This window comes from Tenrec ecaudatus, chromosome 4 (genome assembly GCF_050624435.1).
Source record: "Tenrec ecaudatus isolate mTenEca1 chromosome 4, mTenEca1.hap1, whole genome shotgun sequence".
NCBI lineage: Eukaryota > Metazoa > Chordata > Mammalia > Afrosoricida > Tenrecidae > Tenrec > Tenrec ecaudatus.
This window is the reverse complement of record NC_134533.1, coordinates 137,795,852-137,816,018: the sequence shown is the minus strand read 5'-3', so window position 1 is coordinate 137,816,018 and position 20,167 is coordinate 137,795,852. Positions and strand designations below refer to the sequence as shown.

Below are 20,167 nucleotides of genomic sequence, written 5' to 3'. Positions count from 1 at the left end.
GACTCGGTTGTAACGTAGCTCCCAGGCACTGCTCACCAAAGTAGAGGGTGGAACGTTGTTTTTATGAAATGTGTTGCAAAAAGTGACCTACTAGATGTCCTTCTAAAAGAAGACAGAACATTCTCGCACCCTAAGCACACAGCTACATAGCTTACGGCCCTCAAGTCCTGTGACTCAGGGCTGAGAAGTTTGCAACATTTATACCACGGGCAATACAAGGGGCTACAAAGAGCTGGTGAGAAAACTCCTATTAACTTTTACTTCCATTTTTCACCGGCTTTTGGACGCCGCCTTGTCTGTCTGGATGTGTTTGCAGCGCACACAAAGGCATCCTCAGAAGCGGCCTGTGCCGCACCTCTCCGTGCTTGAAGGTGTGTTCCCAAATGGCGTCTCACACCTGCTCAGCTTACGGAGCTACTGAGGATCTGCCTGGAAGCAACAGTTCCCGTGGGATTGTGTAAGCCATAGCTTTCACCGCCGGGGCCCTTTACTCCTCCTTACTTCCTGCCGTCTCCCTTTGCGTGGTCATGCCGTGCTGACCGCCCCGTTGTTATGTGTGGTCTTCCCTGACCCAAGTGAATACCGTCATCCCCTGAGCTCCACGGGGCGGGGTGGGGGTGTCGTCCCAACACCCCTGACGAGAACCTAAACAGTCAATGCTTAAGTCACAAGTCACTTCTATGAGACGGCAATGTACTTACATGCAGTCCAAGCCCAGCCTCTCTCCAAACCCAACCCGAAATCACTGCCATGGAGTTCATTCAGAATCGGAGACCGTGCAATTACTTATGAAACGGAATTTAATGCTAAATCTGCATGAATAGCATTGCCCACTGAATACTCTCTTATTCTTGGAGGGGTTGTTTTGACCACTTCACTGCTTTTTAGGAGGACTTCCCACTCCCCTCATCACTTTTCCCAGCACTATTTCTGATAGACAGCTGGTTGAGTCTGTGAAGGAGGACCCCCAGGATACAAAGTCCTCACAGACAATCTAGTCTACATTTAGTTCTCTCTCCTCCCCTCCCTTCTTTCTCTGGTAACCATCCAACAGTGCTTCTCTCAGTGCGACTTGATAACGGTGACCACATACAGTGTGTGTCCTTCTGTGACTGACTGATTTCACTAAGTTCAGTCACATCGTGAGCTGTTTTGTGGGTTCATCAGTTGTAAAATGTTGTACAATATTCCACTGTGTACATACTATAGTTTGTTCACCCACTTACCGACTGACGGGTGCTACAGTTGTTTCCGTTTTCAAACTGAGTGATGCCGTGATGAATGCGAGAATACACCGACCCATTTGCGCCAGGGCCCCTGCTCCCCGAGGATGTGGACCCAAGGGGGGGAGTGTTTACAAGAGCTCTAGTTCTTGCTTTTGAAGGAAGTGCCGTATTGTTTTCCGGTGGTTCTACCACTTCACCATCCACCAGCGCTACCTGCCAGTTCTCATCTCCTGACCATTTTCTTTTTTAACATTTTATTAGGAGCTCTTACAGATATTAATACAATCCATAGTTCCATTAGATCGAGCAAAACTGTACAATTGCTGCCCTCATCATTTTCAATATTTTCTTTTCTTCTTGAACTCCTGATGTCAGCTCCACATTATGCCTTCCCTCCCCCACCCTCCCACCTCCTTGAACCCTCAGCATGTTATGGATTAGTAGTATTATTTTGCCTTAACTTATACCATCCCATGTATCCATTCTCCTTAAATTCTCCTCACATTCTTGTAGCACTGTGGTTTCTGGTTGCTCCATCATTCGTTGCTTTTATTGCTCGAAGGAGATACCTCACCGTTGCTTAATTTTGCATCTCTTTTCTTAGGGTGCTATGAGTTAGAAGCAAGTAGATCACGGGGTGTCTGCTTTAGACCGCTAATGAGCGGAGTGTCTCCTCATATATTTTCTAGCCACCTGACTACTTTCTTTGGTAAGGTGTCTATTCACATCCTTTGTCCATTGTAAAATTGGATGGTTTCTCTTTCAGTTGTTGAGGTGTTGAAATTCTCGGATATTTTTGTGATTAATCTTTGTCATATATGTCATCAGCACAATTTTTTCAGCCTTTGGTTTTCTATTTACTCTTTTGGAGCGGTTACTGATGAGCATAATCGTGAGCAGTTCCAGTTGAGTACACCGTCTTCTGCCGCTTAAGGATTTCTTAGTGATGTGTGACAGACTAGTTATGCCACAAACTCGGTCCCTACGTTTGACCCTAATTTTACTCCTATGATCTGCAGACATTCAGGTCTAACGTTGAGCATGTGCTCGATCTTGAATTGTTGTCTATGGCTGCACTGTGGATCATGTCTCACTGCTCTGCATATGGGTAACTGGTGGTTTCAGAACCATTTATTAAGAAGACTACAAGACTGTGAGCGTGTGTTCTTTTCTTAATGTCTTCGAAGCAATGCAGCCAGAAAAGTATACAATTAAAGTACGGTTAGAAAACTTTTACCAGGAAAATAATTCACAAATCACAGATTATTTTAAAAAAAAGATTACCTTAATTGTAAGAGAGCAATTCCAAGATTTTACAAGATCAGCAGCTCTTAGGTCTTGCCAACTTATTAAGTTGTGAAAATGATTTCCCGTTGTCCTAAGAGAAATGGAAATAGAATTGTAAGAACAATGTAACTTAGCCACTATAGTATATTATGAGCTGTTACAAGAGAAAACTAAGTATCAGGGCACAAACCTGTCTTTAAACCTCTTTATAACCTTTAATCATTCAAATTTTTTATTTCTTCGGACCAACCACCCTCAAAGGCTGACTGACTTTCTGAGAGGCCAGGAATCACCACTTGAGCTACACTTCACTGAGGAACTTGGTTTCCTAATCGCTACCCCTTGATTCTCAACCTCATGGTACATCCAGTTAGCTACAGCTCCGTAACAAACACACCGCGTCATTTAGTTAGCCCCCCCCCCCTCATGCTCCACAGTGGCAAATCCAAAGTTTCACTAGGCTTCCCAAACTCTGGGACACCTCTGGCCTCCTATTTCCTAAAGGAGGTATGAGCAGCTTCCACCTTCTGAGCCAGATGCAATTCAGATTCCCAGTTACCCATGAAGATCACATGCACCATCACGGTCTCTGTGTTCCTGAGCACTTGGGCTGTGCGCCTTCCTGTTTCACCCTGTGAATCTCGAAATGCTTTTGATGTTTCAGGAACACCATGCTCTTACATCCCCTGGCCTTTGCCAGAAACCTGTTTGGCCACTTGACAATCTTCTATTTCCCTTGAAGACTTGGTTGAAGAGCCATGTGAAATCTCCCCTTGCTCCCTTTGAGGTGAGCCAATCTCTCTTCTCTAACTCCCTCCCCGCCAGTGGAAAAGAGAGACATAGGGCAGGGGCCCATCAGGCTGCCCCCTAACTCTTTGAGTACACTCTGCGTCTGCAGGACCGTGGCCTGCCTGAGGACTGTGCATTCAGATGCTGGCCACCTGGCCCACGCACTAAAGACGTTATTTCCTAAAGAAATACATGCTGCCTCACCAACCAGGCCTACCACATTGTTTGACAGAAATGTGATCCATGTGTTTCTTTGGAGAACTTCTCCAGGAGCACATATACACTGAAAAATACAATTCTCGCTCATAGATTTTAGAAAGAATGATAAAAACATGTGCCAGGAGCTGGGGACACAGCAATGAACAGAGAAACATGGAGTTCTGTCTCCTATAAATACACCTCTACCAGGGAAATCAAACAAATAAACTATTTTGAACAACTGGATTACAATACAAACAAGCTCCATGGAAGACAAGCACAGGAGCCATGCAAATGTTACTAGGTTACAAATCTAATCCAGGGCCAAGGAAGATTTAAGAAATGACTGCGGGGAATGCGCACAAATCCTCACAAAACAGACTCCAAGGTCAAAGGTTCTAAGGCAGGAACAAGTCATAATTATGAGTAAGAAGAACGGGCTGAAGAACAAAGATGGGAAAAGATCACAAGATGAAAGTAGCATCATTAATTCATAACATAATTTTTTCTAGAATACTGGCCTCAAGTAGTGGTGCATGTTCTAATATTTATTTAGCACTGTTTTAAGTTTCTCCCTGTCAATAATTAAAGAAGACATGAGGGGAAGCAATAAAGTAATGAATTGTCTTGAAGTCCTCTAAAACTTTATCCTATTCTTATGGCTATTAAAAAATGAGGGCAAGTAAAAAAGTATATTGCTATAAACCCATAGAAACTTTCATTAAGGTTTGATGCTTGCCTGTCGGCGGGGGTGGGGGGGGAAGGGGGGGCAGAAAGAAAAAAAAAGAAACTTTCATTAAACAAAAATCTCAAAATTCGAAGGTATGGCTTCTCAACATACTTGGCATTTAGGTCTATATACTTCTGCAGGCAATATTTCCACTTCTCTCTAACCCTTCCCAGAGTCTTCCCTGTGCCCTTCGACTGACACATCAAAACAATAGTTTGGCTACTGGAAAGGATGTTGTGTTAGTCCAGGTGGACTAGAGAAACAGATTCATAGATATTCATACATGTATGAGAAAGATAGACAAGAGCAACTGAATACTGAGAACACATCCCAGTCCAAATCAAGTCCATAAGTTCGATATTAGTTCATATGTCCAATACCAATCTATAAATTCCTCTTCAGACTCACACAACACATGCAATGACACCAAATGAAGGAAAATCACAGGACAATGGGTGAAGTCTTGTGGATTCAGTGGCAGTGGAAGCATCTCAGCACCGGCATGGGTCTCTACGTGGCTCCTCCAGCTCCAGGGCTCTAGCATAACTCCATGCGTCTTGTCATCAGGAATACAAAGTAGAGAGTCCGTCTGTATCTGGCTTCCAGTAAGCTATTTATCTCCTTAGCGCCTCCAATTGAGGTCATCAAGCTGTGACCTGATTGCCAGGCTAAACTCCACCCCTTCAATCTTAATAGTCTCAAGATGACAATAGATTATGTAACTGCCGCAGATGGAGACAGCTCTTCTTTTCAATGTTATTTGAGTTTGGGAAACAAAAATAAGTCTGGAAGGACAAGATCAAGGCAGAAGGGTGAAAGAGGCAAGGTTTCCCAGTGAAATTCCTGTAGGAGAGCTCTCACGGTCTCGAAGAATGAGCAAGTACATTGCCATCACGGGGGAAATTCTAGACAACTTTCTCCTGGCCTTTTTTCTCACCAAGGCAGCTTCCAATTTTCTCAAAACTTGTTCCTAATAAACTTCTGTGATGACTCTGTTTTTTGGGAAAATCTATCAGGATTACCGCTTGGGAATCCTAGCAAACAGTTGCTTAGCTTCCTGAGATGACCTCTTGCCTTGAATTTAACTGGACCAACAGATTCTCGCCGAAGCCACTGAGAGAAGGGGCTTTTTCCCCCCTCCCAAAGCTAGCTACAGATCAGAGACAGGGTGAAACAGAGTTCGTTTGTAATAAACCTGTCCCCGTCTAAAGTGGAGCCTAGCAGCAATACTTCTTGATGTACCCTTGTATTTTGTATCAGAAATCAGGAAGCACCGTGATTTATTTGATATGCAAGTATGAAATGCCAAAGTTAAAAATGCTTGGTCGATGGGAACCAAAGGAACTTAGGGTACAGACTTGTATCAGAATTCTGCAACGTCCTTGGAGGCTGGTGTATTTATGTGTGTTTGTATCTCAGCACAGTGCCTCACTCCCAGAAGCCCTCACACGGTTACCCAGTGAACCACTTCTTGTGACTCAGAATGATTTACGCTGCTAACTGGCACACGCCCTGAGCCGCCGGGGTTAGTTGGCACAAGGCTCCCTGAGGGACATGGCGACTGAGAAAACAAAACAGCTCATGACTTTTGTCCTGGAACAAAAAGCGCTTTATAACGACCAGAACGAAAACATTATCACTTAAGAATTATTTTGGAAAACGAGCTATATGCACTAATTAAATATGAGGGAGCTTCAACAAATTCATTGAAAAATTCCATTATCTTTCAGTTTCATTTTTCCACAAATTTTTTGAATCCCCCTCGTATACTGTAGCAAAACAAAACAAAAAATCCTAAGAACATTGAAAACAACAACAAAATCTTCCAGGATTGAAAAGAGGCCATAAAACTGAGCTTCCTGGGCTGCGCGTGGTGAGGAAAGGAGAGCGCTGGAAACCAAGTCCCGGGTTTTCATCTTACTGAGAGCAGCTAGAGAGGAATACTGCTTCTCAGGCCATGGCGAGAGCATGGCCTCCGATGCAAGACACACTACAAGGCGTTGGGGAGAGGAGGTGCTGGCTGGGAGTGGGACAAAGAGATCGTTCCACAAGGGTCCGATTTGTCTTTCTTTTTCTAAAAAATGGGCAAGAAGTGCTTCCTGCTGCGTGAGGGCCGTCTGCTCCTTTGCAGTGAGTCACAAAGGAGTCAGGGAACTGTAGAATCTGCCAGCCTGATACAGCACAGAGGCTCACTGGTCCTGTTTGTAGAGTAACCCGCTGCCATCTGGGCAATGCTGACTCACAGTGACCCCCTGGGGGCAGTGCAAGTCTTCATGGTTTTAAAGTAAATGAGGCACGAAGACATGGGTGGGTTTCTTTTGGGAAAATAGCTGGCATATACAAGCAGAGATTCCAAAATGCAGGAAAGAATAGTCATTCCAAACCTGGGGGAAAGGGCAGCCATGAAAGCAAACTCATAGTTCATTGTTATAAGGAGAAATCATATCCCTTTACAAGGCCACCATCCCCAGGGACTCAACTGACTCCTGGCTTCCTTCTAAAGGCAGGCTTCTCAAGTGGGGGTTATGTTGGTACCCAGAAAGCTAATTTACTGCCAGAAAGAGGGAATACAAGAATTTGAATAGCAAGAGTCTCCTTGTAGTTTTAAGTCAAGCCCAGAGGACATGCGTACTGTAGGAAGCCAGTAAGTGGGCTCCTTTCCGTCCCCTCTACCCAGGACCACTGTTCCTGACTCAAATGCACAACCGCCCAGACAGGTTTCGTAGCAGCCAGAGTACTTATCTCACAGGGCACTTACTTATCCCATGTAATAAACGTTGCTCTCTGCGTTGAAATGCCAAGCCCAACAATTTGATTCATCTCTACTCCAGCAGCTAAAGGAAACATGGATATAAAAGTCAGTGACACTAAATAACGATAATTCACTGACGCCACAATCAGCTTTAACCCATACACCCGAAATATTTCCTGACTCCATCACCTTAAAGCCGAGCATCAGGTTAAGTCAGCTTAACCGATCTGGTAAATGAACTAGATGTAATGGGAAGACCAAATGGGATGTGGCTTGGAGGACTGCAGGGGAAAGACCTCTGCACAGGCGGGTGAGAGTGGGCGCACCATGCGAAGCACAGCAACAAGGACATCGGGCTGCTGGGGTGGTGGAGGTTTGAGTGTGTGTATTCTCAACAATAAAATAAAATTTAGGGGAACACAAGTCAGCGGCACCTTTCTTGACAATACTGCAGTGTGGAAAAGAAATGGTTCAACAGGATCTTTTTAAAAAATCATTATATTGGGAGCTCTAACAGATATCATAACATCCCATAGTTTAATCGTACCAAGCAGTGTTGTACAATTGCTAGCACAATCCGTTTCAGAACCTTTTCTTCCTTCTTCAAGTCCTTGATATCTGCTCCCTTCATGCCCTCCCTCCCTCACCCTACCCCCCAGGAACCCTTATACCTTTTCTTTTTTTCTATAATAGTTTCCCCCCATATCTTACACAATCCAATACATCCAACATATCCACTGACAAACAACTCTGTTATTTGATCCCATGGAGCGGGGCTACACAGTCATCAATGCTGTCTGCTCCCCATTCCCTGTGAGATCCAACCTCACACCCAGATGGCTTCTAAGGGAAGGCTGTGTAACTGACGGGAAGAAATAAAGAGACAGACACAAGTTTTAGGGTGCCGACTTCTGCCATGGCTTCAGGAACGAGGTCCCAGATTGTATTCTCACATCGTCTTATTTACTCTTGGAGCATGCAAGCCCCCTCATGCAGGTAAACACATATGTAACAAAGTGGGCCGTACCCTCACCCTAGAGGTCCCTGAGTTCATTGGAGGACTAATCTGACACCACTGCTGGGGGCAGGTAAGGGGAAGTGACTGTCCCCTGAGCAGGGAGAGCAACAGCAACATGACTGCTCCTAAAATAGCTGCTGGGCCAGATAGCAATCAGCCATGTGCCCGTCAGAGGTAACTTTAAGGTGGGACTATTATGGGAAGATATTGTGGGGATTAATCTTAGTTATGAGCATGTGATTGGAACTTATCTCTAACTCACAACTGTGAAGGCCTCCCTCCATCCAAAACCCTGGCCTAAAATATGAGAATAATGTGTCCACATATATCAGACTTATCTCACAGTGCACTTACTTATCTGGTTTTAGATGTATGTTTTTATATTGGGTTTGTCTCTGCTGTGTTTTGTCATTGTTGGCAGCCCTCTTGACTCTCGATGATGTGTTTTCGATGTTTGGGCACTGGAAGCGGGGTAGGTGTATCTACAGAGACGATAAGTAGATGGGGGCTCCTGGAGGGCATGGCGGGGACTAAGATATTGAGGCATTCCAAAGGAAGAAAATGCTTTGAAACTGTGGTGGCGACTGTACAACACTGATTGATATGGCTGCACTATGAAATGGTATTATGCATGGATTAGTTCCTAATAAAATGGTTTAAAAAAAAACCTACCTGGATTTAACCTTTTAACAGAATATCTGGAGGCAGTAAAGCATTGTCAAAATAGCTTTATAGTTTTAGTTTTTTTTTTTAAATTACTGCTTTTCAGTACATTTTTAATGCCGTTTTTGTGGTAAAATTAGGTGCCTCCTAACCCACCGAAGGGGAGGGTATTGTTTATATCTCCACAGGGAAAGAGGGACCAGACTTCAACCCAGTGCCCCAAGATGGGAATGCAACATGCCACGAAACAGGGAACCAGTAGAGTGGTCTGATGGGTCGGCCCCAATCCCAACTACGTAGAGAGCCACCCCTCCCCTGAAGAATTTACTTCAGAGACAGGATTGAAGCTACAGCTCAGGAAGAGGGACATGTCTGATCAGAGCACATGGGAGCAAATGAAAGGAGAGAGAGAGAGACTGGAGCACAGCCTGGGCCACCAAGCCTTGAGGACTATATACCTGCTCAGAGCAGCCAATGCACAGAGAGGACCATAGGGCTGGCCCCACTATGAGACCCAATATTCACACAGTGTGGGAATTGCACCCGATCTGATCCCACCACACTGAGGCAAAACACTAATGGTGTGCAACAGAACAGCAAGGGGAGCAGAGCAAGGAAATCCGGAGGGAACGCCAAAATTAGACTTTGGGGCCAGGGCGTGACACCCTATCAGATTAGACCGGAAAACCATCCTGAAGGTCAACAAACAGATCTTGAACTATTTACAGACTTTTTTGTTTTATGTCATTGTTTTTGTTGTTTTCTTTTCTTTTGTTGCTTTTTTTTTACTCTGTCTTGTTTTAAAAATCTGGAGGAGAAAACAACAGGATCAACAGTTCTAGGGGACATGGGAGAGGGGGAGGTGAGGGAAAGGAAGTGGGTGTTAATAAACCCAAGGGCAGGGGAACAACAAGTGATCCAAATCAATGGCGAGGAGGGTGTAGGAGACCTGGTAGAGCTTGATCAAGGGCAATATAACCAAAAGGAATTACTGAAACCCAAATGAAGGCTAAGCATGATAGTGGGACAATAGGAAAGTAAAAGGAAATAGAGGAAAGAACTAGGAGGCAAAGGGCATTTATAGAAGTGTACATACAGGCATGTACATATGTAAATATATTTATATATGAAGATCTACGTGCATATACTTATAGGTTTAGTATTAAGGTAGCAGATGGACATTGGGCCTTTACTCAAGTACTCCCTCAATGCAAGAACACTTTGTTCTACTAAACTGGCATTCCATGATGCTCACATTCCCGACCCAATTGTTGAAGACAAAGTGGGTGCATAAGCAAATGTGGTGAAGAAAGCTGATGATATCCAGCTATCAAAAGATATAACATCTGGGGTCTTAAAGGTTTGGAGATAAACAAGCAGCCATCTAGCTATGAAGCAACAAAGCCTACATGAAAGCAGAACGCCAGCCTGTGTGATCATGAGGTGTCGATGGGATCAGTTATCAGGCATCAAAGAACAAAAAAATCATATCATTGTGAATGAGGGGGAGTGCAGAGTGGAGACCCAAAGCCCATCTGTAGGCAACTGGACATGCCCTTAGAGAAGGGTTGTGAGGAAGAGACAAGTCAGTTAGGGTGCAGTATAGCAATTATGAAACATACAACTTTCCTCTAGTTCTTTAGTGCTTCCACCCCACCACTATCATGATCCCAATTCTACCTTACAAATCCGTCTGGACCAGAGGATGGACACTGGTACTGATAAGAACAAGAAACACAGGGACTCCAGCACAGATAAAGCCCTCAGGATCAATAACGAGAGTAGTGATACCAGGAAGGTAAGGGGAAGGTAGAGGAGAAAGGAGGAACCGGTCATGAGGATCTACATATAACCCCCTCAATGGGGGATGGACAACAGAAAAGTAGATGAAGGGAGACATTGGACAGTGTAAGACATGGAAAAAAAAGGATAAATTATCAAGGTTTCGTGAGGGAATGGTGGGGAATGGAGGGGAAAAATAAGGTGCTGATACCAAGGGCTCAAGTAGCAAGAAAATGTTTTGAGAATGATGCTGCCAACAAATGTCCGAATGTGCTTGACCCAATGGATGTGTGTATAGACTGAAACGAGTTGTATGAGCCCCCTACAAAACGATTTAAAAAAACAATTAGGTGCCTCCGCTGATATTCGGGTTGTCTTATACTGGAGTATATCTGGTACTCACGGGTGAAAACATCTTTTAATGATTCCAAATGGCCTTTCTTGACCTGTGAGAAAACAAGCCCTAACTAGAATAAGTCCGGCTGCATCTTATTCTTCTTACTACTGAGAGACTGGGTCTGACTGTCAGCACTGCCAGTCACACGGCATGCTGGCTGCTGGCGATAAAGGGGCCTCGCCGAGGAGAGCAGCAGTCCTGAAGCGGAAATCTGATTGTCTACAGAGACAGGTGCTCCAGACCAAATGCATGCATGCCCAGCCCCACCCGCTGCACCCCAAATGCTTAGAATAAAGCAATTTGAATGTTGGTGTGTGTGGGGTCTTACTTTGAAAAGTGACCTATCCCACAGGGCAAATTTGGGACAATTTTGATTTGAATCCTGAGGAAGACACATCATCACATACCCGACTCCTTCCCAGTCCAAACTCCGGATGATCTACTAAATTGGCTGGAACTTTAGGAAACTGTTCATGGAAGCTAAGCACACTCACAGCTAAATGCAATGTCTCGCCTTTGCTTTGGATCATGTTAGGAGCGACATTAAAGCTACTGAAGAGCAAAAGAGAATATTGCAGGCTGAGCAGCAAAGAGGGTTCCCAAACGCCACCCGCTTCCTTCCAACACGGCTTAAATATTTAGGAATAAAGACCGTGATATCGACAACCACATTGGAAGCGGGTCACCAAAAGAGAACGCCACTTTCAGACTTCACTGGGCATGGCAAATGTGGCAAATCACACTTTAACCTTGGAAAACGGGATGGGGTGCCCACAGTACGTTTTATAACTTCTTAAAACTAGATCCTGAAATATTCTGAAACAACATGGTAGAAAGGGGAAGCAATTATCCAGAGAAAATAACCCAAGGTTTGTTTCGAATTTACATGAATCAAATTCATCTTTGGGAAGGTCTTGACAGAGCTGAAAGTTGAGACGATAGCTGTGCCCAGAGAGTGTTTTCATATCAAGTTCCTCTTTCTTTAAAACATTTTATTAGGGGCTCATACAACTCTTATTACAATCCATACATATACATACATCAATTGCATAAAGCACATCTGTACATTCTTTGCCCTAATCATTTTCTTTTTTTTCTCCTCTTTTCTTTTTTTACATTTTATTAGGGACTCATAGAACTCTTATCACAATCCATACATATACATACATCAATTGTATAAAGCACATCTGTACATTCTTTGCCCTAATCATTTTCTTTTTTTTCTCCTCTTTTCTTTTTTTACATTTTATTAGGGACTCATAGAACTCTTATCACAATCCATACATATACATACATCAATTGTATAAAGCACATCCATACATTCCCTGCCCCAATCATTCTCAAATCATTTGCTCTCCACTTAAGCCCTTTGCATCAGGTCCTCTTCAAGTTCCTCTTTCTGAAAACAAAACACACAAACAAAATCTCCTCCTACATGAAGGAAGCTTAGTTGTAAACTCATGAGATCAAGAATTGTGTTGTAACTCTTTCTAGTCCTCTGCTACAACAGGAAATTCCATCAGCATTTGCTAGAACTTGCAATGAAGCGTGAGCGACTATGCTGCGGCTGAAACACCATCAAACAAACCTGAGCCAGAGGGCGCAAATCTGCCGACCTTCCACACCCGGTCGGGACAGGAGAAAGTACCCCAAACATGGGGAACCAGGCTTCCCAATTAGATATTATACATACAATTGTAACATATGGGCAACAACACAATAGCACAAAGACATAGATAGTACAGACCTTTCCAAAGGTGAATTTTGGTTAATGTGAATTCTAAGACTTTCATTTTCTCAGGCCTAATTGCTTCTCTTTCCTACCTTCTTATTTTGAAACATCTCAAAATCCAAGGAGCACTGGTACTGTAAACAAAGCCTCTTTTAAGAGGAATTATGATTCGATCCACTTACCTTTGACAGCTTCTTTTATTACAGCCACAAATTGAGCCCAGAGAACATCGGGATCAATTTCCACCCAGCCAGCTTGAGGATACAGGCTTTCTACCTATTTACGAAAGGAAACGATTTAGTAAACACAGTACATCAAGCCAATAGCAACGGCATGTTAAGACTCATTTAAATAATTGATAACATGCTTTTGTTTACTAATTGCTTGTTTTATTAAAATAGAATACATACATGCAATAAAATGAACCCTATGTAAAAGAACCCCTTATCTTTACTTCATGAGTTTATCTTCACTTTCCAAGTTTTCTACAATGAAGATGTTATCGTTTTTAAAGACGGTTTTAGAAAGACCGTCTTAAGAATGAGCTTTAAAAAGACAAAGCAGCGAGTTCTGGTCCTGCCATGATGGAGTGCGCACCCACTGGCCTCTCCCTGCGAAGGCAGAGAACGCTGGACAGAAGGCACGAACAGACTCCAGACCTGGAGCAAGCCAATGTGGCAGCAGTGGGAAAGACGGTGGAACTGGAACATCACTGAACTGGCAGCGAGATGCCCGCTCTTTTGGCTCCCTTCTGCCAGGCGCTGGGCCCCACAGTGCAAAGAAATCTCCAGAAACAGCTCTTGTGATTGAGCTCCCCGAACATGGAAGGGAACTCAAGGGGGGAGGCAGTCCCTGCTCTACTGTTTCCCTCATTCCCTGAGTTGGGCACCTTTCTGTCCTTTAGGAAAATACGGCATGGCTCCACGGACACGCTGTATCTGGAAGGGTCAAATTCACAGCAAAGTACGCGGGTTAGTGCTTATCAAGAGGCAGGGAAAGGGAAATTAGGAGCACTGACTAGTGGACACTGAGTTTTAGAGTGATAGAAAGTTTTTTGTTTTTGTTTTAAATTTTTTTTTAACAATTTATTGGGGCTGATACAATTCTTTTCACAGTTCATACATATACATACATCAATTGTATAAAGCACATCTGTACAGTCTTTGCCCTAATCATTTTTTTCTCTTTTCTTCTTTTACATTTTATTTATTTATTTACTTATTTATTTATTTTTAGTGTGCTGGCCTTTTGAATACATTTGAAAGGATGAACGTGCCTTTCAACGCAGAGGAAAAGACCAGACATTGCTCTAGCACAGTGTTACGGCCAAGGGAACTATGAAGCACACTCGGATGTCCACTGTGCGACTTTTACATTTTATTAGGGACTCAAACAACTCTTACCACAATCCATACATATACATACATCAATTGTATAAAGCACATCCATACATTCCCTGCCCCAATCATTCTCAAGGCATTTGCTCTCCGGAGTGATAGAAAGTTTTATAAATAGGTCATGGTGACTGATATATGACACTGTGCGCGTAGTTATCACTACAGTGAACACGTAAATCATTAAAATGGGGACATTTTTACATGGGAAAATATCAAAAGAAAAAGCCATGCAAGGTCACCTCATGGGATCACAGGTCTAATTGGAGCAGGAATTTTCCCTCCAAGAGGCGCCAGGTGTGTGCCGTTCTGGAGAGAAGGTGCGCTTTTCAGTGCGTGTGAATTCTACGATGCAGCCTTTACCTGCTGTGGCCACCGGTAATGACCCACCCCCACCTGCGGGGGTCGATGGGTTCCGACTCCCAGCAATCCTAGAGGACAGAAGGGGACTGCCCCTGTGGGGTTCCAAAATTCAAATGTGGCGAAGAGAAAAGTATCAGAGCTAAACCTACGAACACCCAATTTGTAGAAGGCTATGGAGGACAGTGGGAGCCCCGAACCCATCGTCGAGTCTCGAACAGCCTTCCTCACAGGCAGAGACCGTGGCCATGTTGATAATGCTGGCCAGTAGACCTCCCTACAGACCTGAATTTGTTCTAGGTCTAAGTCTCTTACTGGCTCCATGACAAATTTCTCCCCTGGCTTTCTGACTGTTGGCGGGGGTCTTTTGCTTCTCATGCATCAGTTGTATTTTTGTCTTTATACTGTTATGGCTTTATCCTTACCACCTTAGGGCAATTTTGTTTTTTAGTGTTTTCTGTTGGTTTCCCAGTTGTGAAACACAGGCGGAGTGGGTGCACAATGATAATAACTGATACGGGGTTTAGAGGGGATGCAGGGGTGGGGGGTCATAGGGAGGGGAAGGGGATCTGGGTAGCAATTAATGAAAGCGAGAGGGGGGAGGGAGCACCAGAACGGATGGTGATTGCACAACTCATTTTAAAGGCGATTTGACGATGGGGGATGGGGCATGCTCTAAAACTGACGTGTAATGATGTGCCAATACACCTGTATTTGGGGGGGGGATCCATTCCCCTCCCACCAAATAGCCTTTCTGTCCTTTTTATGTAAGATTTTTTAAATGCTTCTGTGAAGAGTCACAGTCTTTGAAATCCACAGGGCGGATCTCCTTGTCCTACAGGGTCACTAGGAGTCGGAATTGATTCACTTGTTGGAAGAGGTTTTTGTTGTTTTTAGGGGTGGTGGTGGTTTGGGGGGTTTGGGTGCTGTCCTTTCTCTCAACTTCTCAGAACACTCGGTGTGACTAACACTGCTTTAAATAGGAAACCTGGGACTCGACGGCGACACCCAGAAAAAGGGCGAGTCCAGTGCTGCTGGGAACGGTTGACCCCACGGCATCTGCTCCCCAACACTGCGCGCATAAAAAGATGACGCTCACACCTCTCTGCGGAGGCCACCAACTCACGCGGCCCACTCACAGGACACAGCAGTGGGACCTGTTGCTCGGTCACAGGAACATCAAGCCCAAATCACAAGGAGATAACTCGACTAAGAAAACAGGCTTTGCTGATAAAGAAAAGAAAACCAGATGTCCCCCTTTTTTTCTGTGGCCATAGAAGGCACACATGGCGGAGACCACATGTTCTCTTGGGGTGATCAGTCTGTACCCTGCGGCCAAGTGAGGGAGTCGTTACCAGCTTGCCAGTGTCTCACAACAGCATCAGGGCCCACTCGGGAAGATGAGTGTCTCACAAAAGCATCACGTGATGTTCCACTGGGAAAGATGAGATGTCTTCATTGTTAAACAATAAAAGAGCACACTTCACTTGTAGGATTTCCAACATCGGAGACTATTCCAGTATTTAACACCGATATTTCAGAATCTCAAGAAATATTTTTAAAAGACAAATTCTTCATCGCTTCTCGGCCTTTTGGCTAAGATCAAGTGTAAAAGACAAATTCTTTTTTCAAAGCTTATATATCATTTCCCTCTTCTGTTAAACAAAAAAAGGAATGCCACAAGAAATGAAATTGAAGACTGCTAGTAAGCCTGACCCACATCCACCTCATGTAAGAGTTTGTGTTTAGAATTTTAACTTTAGTGAAAACCCTATTGTTCTTGCCCATAGGATGATGACTTTTTTCCCCAAACCATTTATTTGGCATTATGAAGCAAGCCCTTACGTAACAGGCTTCAGGTTTCTATGAGATGTTCTTTCCTCACTTATTATCCCTTCCTTATTCACAGAGCTGGTTTCACAAGGCAGACCTCCAAGGCCCTCTGTCCTCAGGAACTCAGCTATCTGCAGCAGTGGACCAGATTTGTCTTGGATCGTTTGTTTTAATTTCTAATTAATTTCTGACCAAACATTTTAAAGATAAAATTAAAACCAGTTTTAAAAAATGAAAACAATATAGGCTCATAAAATCATTAACAATACCTTGTTCCTTAAAACAATCAATTTTCGAGCTAAAGGGCAGCATTTGTCCTAAAGCACAGATGGATCAATGGGGAAGAAGGAAGCCAGGTGGAAAGGTGGAGGGTGCAGGCGTGTCGTGGGGATGTGGCCAATGTCATGAAACACTCCATGTGCACACTGTCAAATGGGAAACTAAGTTGCTCTGTAAATTTTACCTCCCAAACCCAAACCAAAGTCACTGGGACTAAGTTGATTTCGACTCCTGCCCTGTGGGCTTCTGGGACTGGGACTCTTCACGGAGTAGAAAACCCTGTCTTTAAAGTGCTGACCTCATGTTTAGCAGGCCAACTTGTTACCTACTAAAGCCACTAGGCTCTTTTATACACAATGAATACATAAATTAAAAACAAAAGATGCTTTGTGTCTAGAATGATAAGGGAGGCTGGTGTAAAAAAGGCAGTATATTACAAAGCCTAATAAGCTGGTAAGGAACACGCAGTCTCTAGGGCAGTCAGTGTCTGCTTTCATTTGCTAGAATGAAGGCTAGAGTAGGGACTCAGGGTCTGCAGTAGGCACTGATCCGACACAGCTACCTGAGCAGCTCACTGTCCTGCTTCAAAGCCTGAAATGCAAGCCTGCTATATTCTCAAAGCGAATGACCAATGTAGTCACTGCTTACTTGCCCCCCTGGCTATACCTGCTCCTGGGCAGCTGCTGCTGCTGCTGAGAAACACCCTGGTAGGATTGGGACTGGGTGAGATGTCAAGAAAAAAAGCCCAGTGCTGGGAATGACTTAGGAGACAGCTCCAGTCCTCCTAACTCTCCTAACATAAAAAGATGCCACTATCAGGAAGAAAAGAAAATTAGAACACTGTTAACCAACGGGAACCCTCATGGTGCAAATGGCTAAGTGTTCTGCAGCAAATCTAATTGTCAGTGGGTGGTACAGAGGATATGCACAGGGATGCTAGGTCAATGGTTCTAAACCACCGAGGCCCTCTGTGGGAGAAAGAGGAGGCTTTCCACTTCCATAAAGGTGTAGTCTCCGGAAGCCACAGAAGCACCTCTCCTCTGTCCTGCTGGGGGTCGCAGTGAGTGGAAAAGGCACGGCAATGAGCTGGGAGTTTTCCCAAGACGACCCTATGTGACAGTTCCACTCTGACTGACACATAAGGTCACCACCAAGTAGAACTGACTGAGTTCACCTAACGGTGGTAATCATCCAAGAAACAACTGTGTGCTCATTAGGGTATTAGAAATTCACACTCGACTAAAATGAGAATACAGGCATCATCTGTTGATCGTTCCCAGTTCCAGGCCTTACTCTTTAGGAAATCAATAACTTGGTAGGGTTCTCAAACCAGAAAAAAAGGGGTACGGTTATGAATTCTTAAATAGGCAACAGAGAACTGTGAAGACACCCAGCCTGCCCCACTTGCTCAATATCTCGAATCTAAGCGGCAATCAGTCGCTCCTTTGCGGAACCAGCACTTTCGCGAGGAGTCAATGAAGAAAACCGAGGGACAGACATTGCATTTAAGTACCACCATGATCTGCAAACCGCAAACGGCAATAGTGACGGGGTTGGAGATTTATCAAGGAAGTGCAGGGAGAAAGCAAGCAAGTCCCGAACGCTGCTCTGGCTGGATGCGCGCAGCCTTCCCTGCCCGCGAGTCGCTCAGTCCCCCCAGGTGACGCCGGACAGGAGGCTGCCCAGGTGACCGGAGGCGCGTGCGGGCCCAGGCCCACGCTGGGCCCTCCTGCCCCGGCCTGGCTCGGGCAGGGAGCGCCGGGTTCCAGCGCGCCTGGCGCCAGGGTCCGCGGTGCAGCAGGTGGCCGCGTCCGGCTGGTAGAGGCAGCGCCGCCAGCTGGCCTCCCGTGGCCCGCGCCCGGGTCCCCCCACCCCGAGGCCGGCTCCCGGGTCCCGCACCCCGCGGCCAGCGCCCGGGTCCTCCACTCCGCGCCCGGGTCCCCCACCCCGCGCCCGGGTCCCCCCACCCCGCGGCCCGCGCCCGGGTCCCCCGCACCCCGCGCCCGGGTCACCTTCTGCGCGCTGGAGCCGCGGACCCGCGCCGCGCGATCATAGACGTGGCAGCGGATCACCGTGCTGCCCACATCCAGCCCCAGCACGAAGCCTGCGCGCCGCGGACCTGACGCGCCCGGCTCGGGGAGCCCCGGCTCCGCCACGGCGGACGGCCCAGGCATCCGGACGCCGCACGCGCCACCGCCACCGCCGCAGCCGCCTCCCGGGCGAGCGCGCGGCAAACACCCGCACCTTAGTGGCCGGGCCGCCGCCCCCGCCCCGCCCCGTCCCGCCGCCTCCGCGAGATTGGGACGGGGCCCCGCCCCAACGCGGTGACGTCACGCCACGCAGGGAAGATTTTTGGGAGCGCGCCCGGGCGGGGGTGCAGCGGGCTGCGCCGAGGTTCCAGTCCTGCTCCACGCCTCTGCAGTTCCAATTGCTCCACGCCCACCGTTGACAGCGCCAGCTCTGCCCGGGTATTGTCATCACTTCCTGGAAACCCCAAGCACCCTGAAGTAATCCATGTGTTGCTTTTAACCCAAGTCACCCTTTATGAGTCACTGTCAAGGTTAGCGGTTCAAGTCCATCTGCTGTTGCGGAGAAAGCGGGGGATGCGTGCTTCCTCAATAAAGTACAACCTTGGAGAGACCCCTCGGACAATGGGCCGAAAGCAGTGACTACGGCGATGTGACAGTTGAAGGAACTAAAAGTTTAACAGGAAGTAGAATGAAGCACTGAACTCCCACTAGAGGATCTGGTCGTTCAGACCGTGTTCGTGCCGTCGAGGTGGTTCTACCTCACGGTGACCCTGTGAGTAACTACAAAGTGCTGCCCCATCCCGCACGTTCTCACAATCACTATGTTAAAGCCCGCTGGCGCGGTCACTGGGCCAACCCGTGCCTGAGGGTCCCTCTTTGTCCTACTCTACCAAGCCAGACGTCCTGTTCCAGGGGCTGGCCTCCTCTGGGAACACGTCCGAAATCTGAGACGACTAAGCCTCGACGTCTTCACCTCCACAGAGCATCCTGGCTGTGCTTCTTACAAGACAGATGTGCTTGTTCTTCCGGCAGCCCATGATGCTTTCAAGATTCTTCACCATAATGGAAATGTGCCCATTTGTCTTGTCCATCTCTCACAGGAATGTGAGGAAATTGAAAATAGCCTGGCTTGGCCAGGTGAACCTTCATCCTGAAAGTGACATATTTGCTCTTCCACACTTTAAAAAAGGTCTTGTAATATGTTGTTTGAATTCTTGATTACTCCTTCCATGAGCATTGGAAGTAGATCCAAGCAAAACAAAATCACTAACAACTTCAATCTTTTCTCCATTTATCCCCATGGATGTTGTCTACTGATCAAGTAGTGAAGATTTTGGTTTTCTGTACATTAAATTGTAGTCCATACTGAAGGCTCCAATCCTTGATCTTCATCAGCAAGTTCTTTAAGTTCTCCTCATTTTCAGCAAGCAAGATTGTGCCATCTACATAATGCAGGTTCTTAATAAGCCTTCCTCTAATCCTAATGCCAAATTCTTCCTACAATCTCGCTTTTCTGATTATCTGATCAGCTTAGATTGAGTAAGTACGGTGAGAGGATGCAACCGTGATACAAGCCTATCCTGATTTTAAACATGTAGTATTCCTTTGTCCTGTTCAGACCACTGTCCATGAGCAGGTTCTGCATGAGCACAATGAAGTGACTCTTGCAAGGATAGGTTGGTTTTCAACTCTTATTG

The 20,167-nt window shown here is 45.7% G+C and overlaps 1 protein-coding gene and 1 non-coding gene across 3 annotated transcripts in view; both read right to left on the bottom strand.

Annotated features, from left to right (window-relative positions):
* Nucleotides 1-18,711, bottom strand: part of GK5 (glycerol kinase 5) — an 89,458-nt gene extending 70,747 nt beyond the window's left edge. The window contains exons 1-4 of one of the 2 annotated variants that reach the window (XM_075546810.1): nt 18,453-18,711; nt 12,757-12,850; nt 6,989-7,064; nt 2,511-2,604 (exon numbers count right to left, since the gene is read on the bottom strand). In XM_075546810.1, coding sequence (XP_075402925.1) covers nt 2,511-2,604; nt 6,989-7,064; nt 12,757-12,850; nt 18,453-18,614 — 426 coding nt within the window. In that variant the 5' untranslated portion in view covers nt 18,615-18,711. The remainder of the gene's footprint in view (nt 1-2,510; nt 2,605-6,988; nt 7,065-12,756; nt 12,851-18,452) is intronic. The other variant, XM_075546811.1, reaches the window with a different exon arrangement.
* LOC142447696 (small nucleolar RNA SNORA22) lies at nt 13,808-13,941 on the bottom strand. The gene has a single exon (XR_012784356.1). It is a non-coding gene; the product is annotated as a small nucleolar RNA SNORA22 (small nucleolar RNA).
* Nucleotides 18,712-20,167: the final 1,456 nt, after the last annotated feature.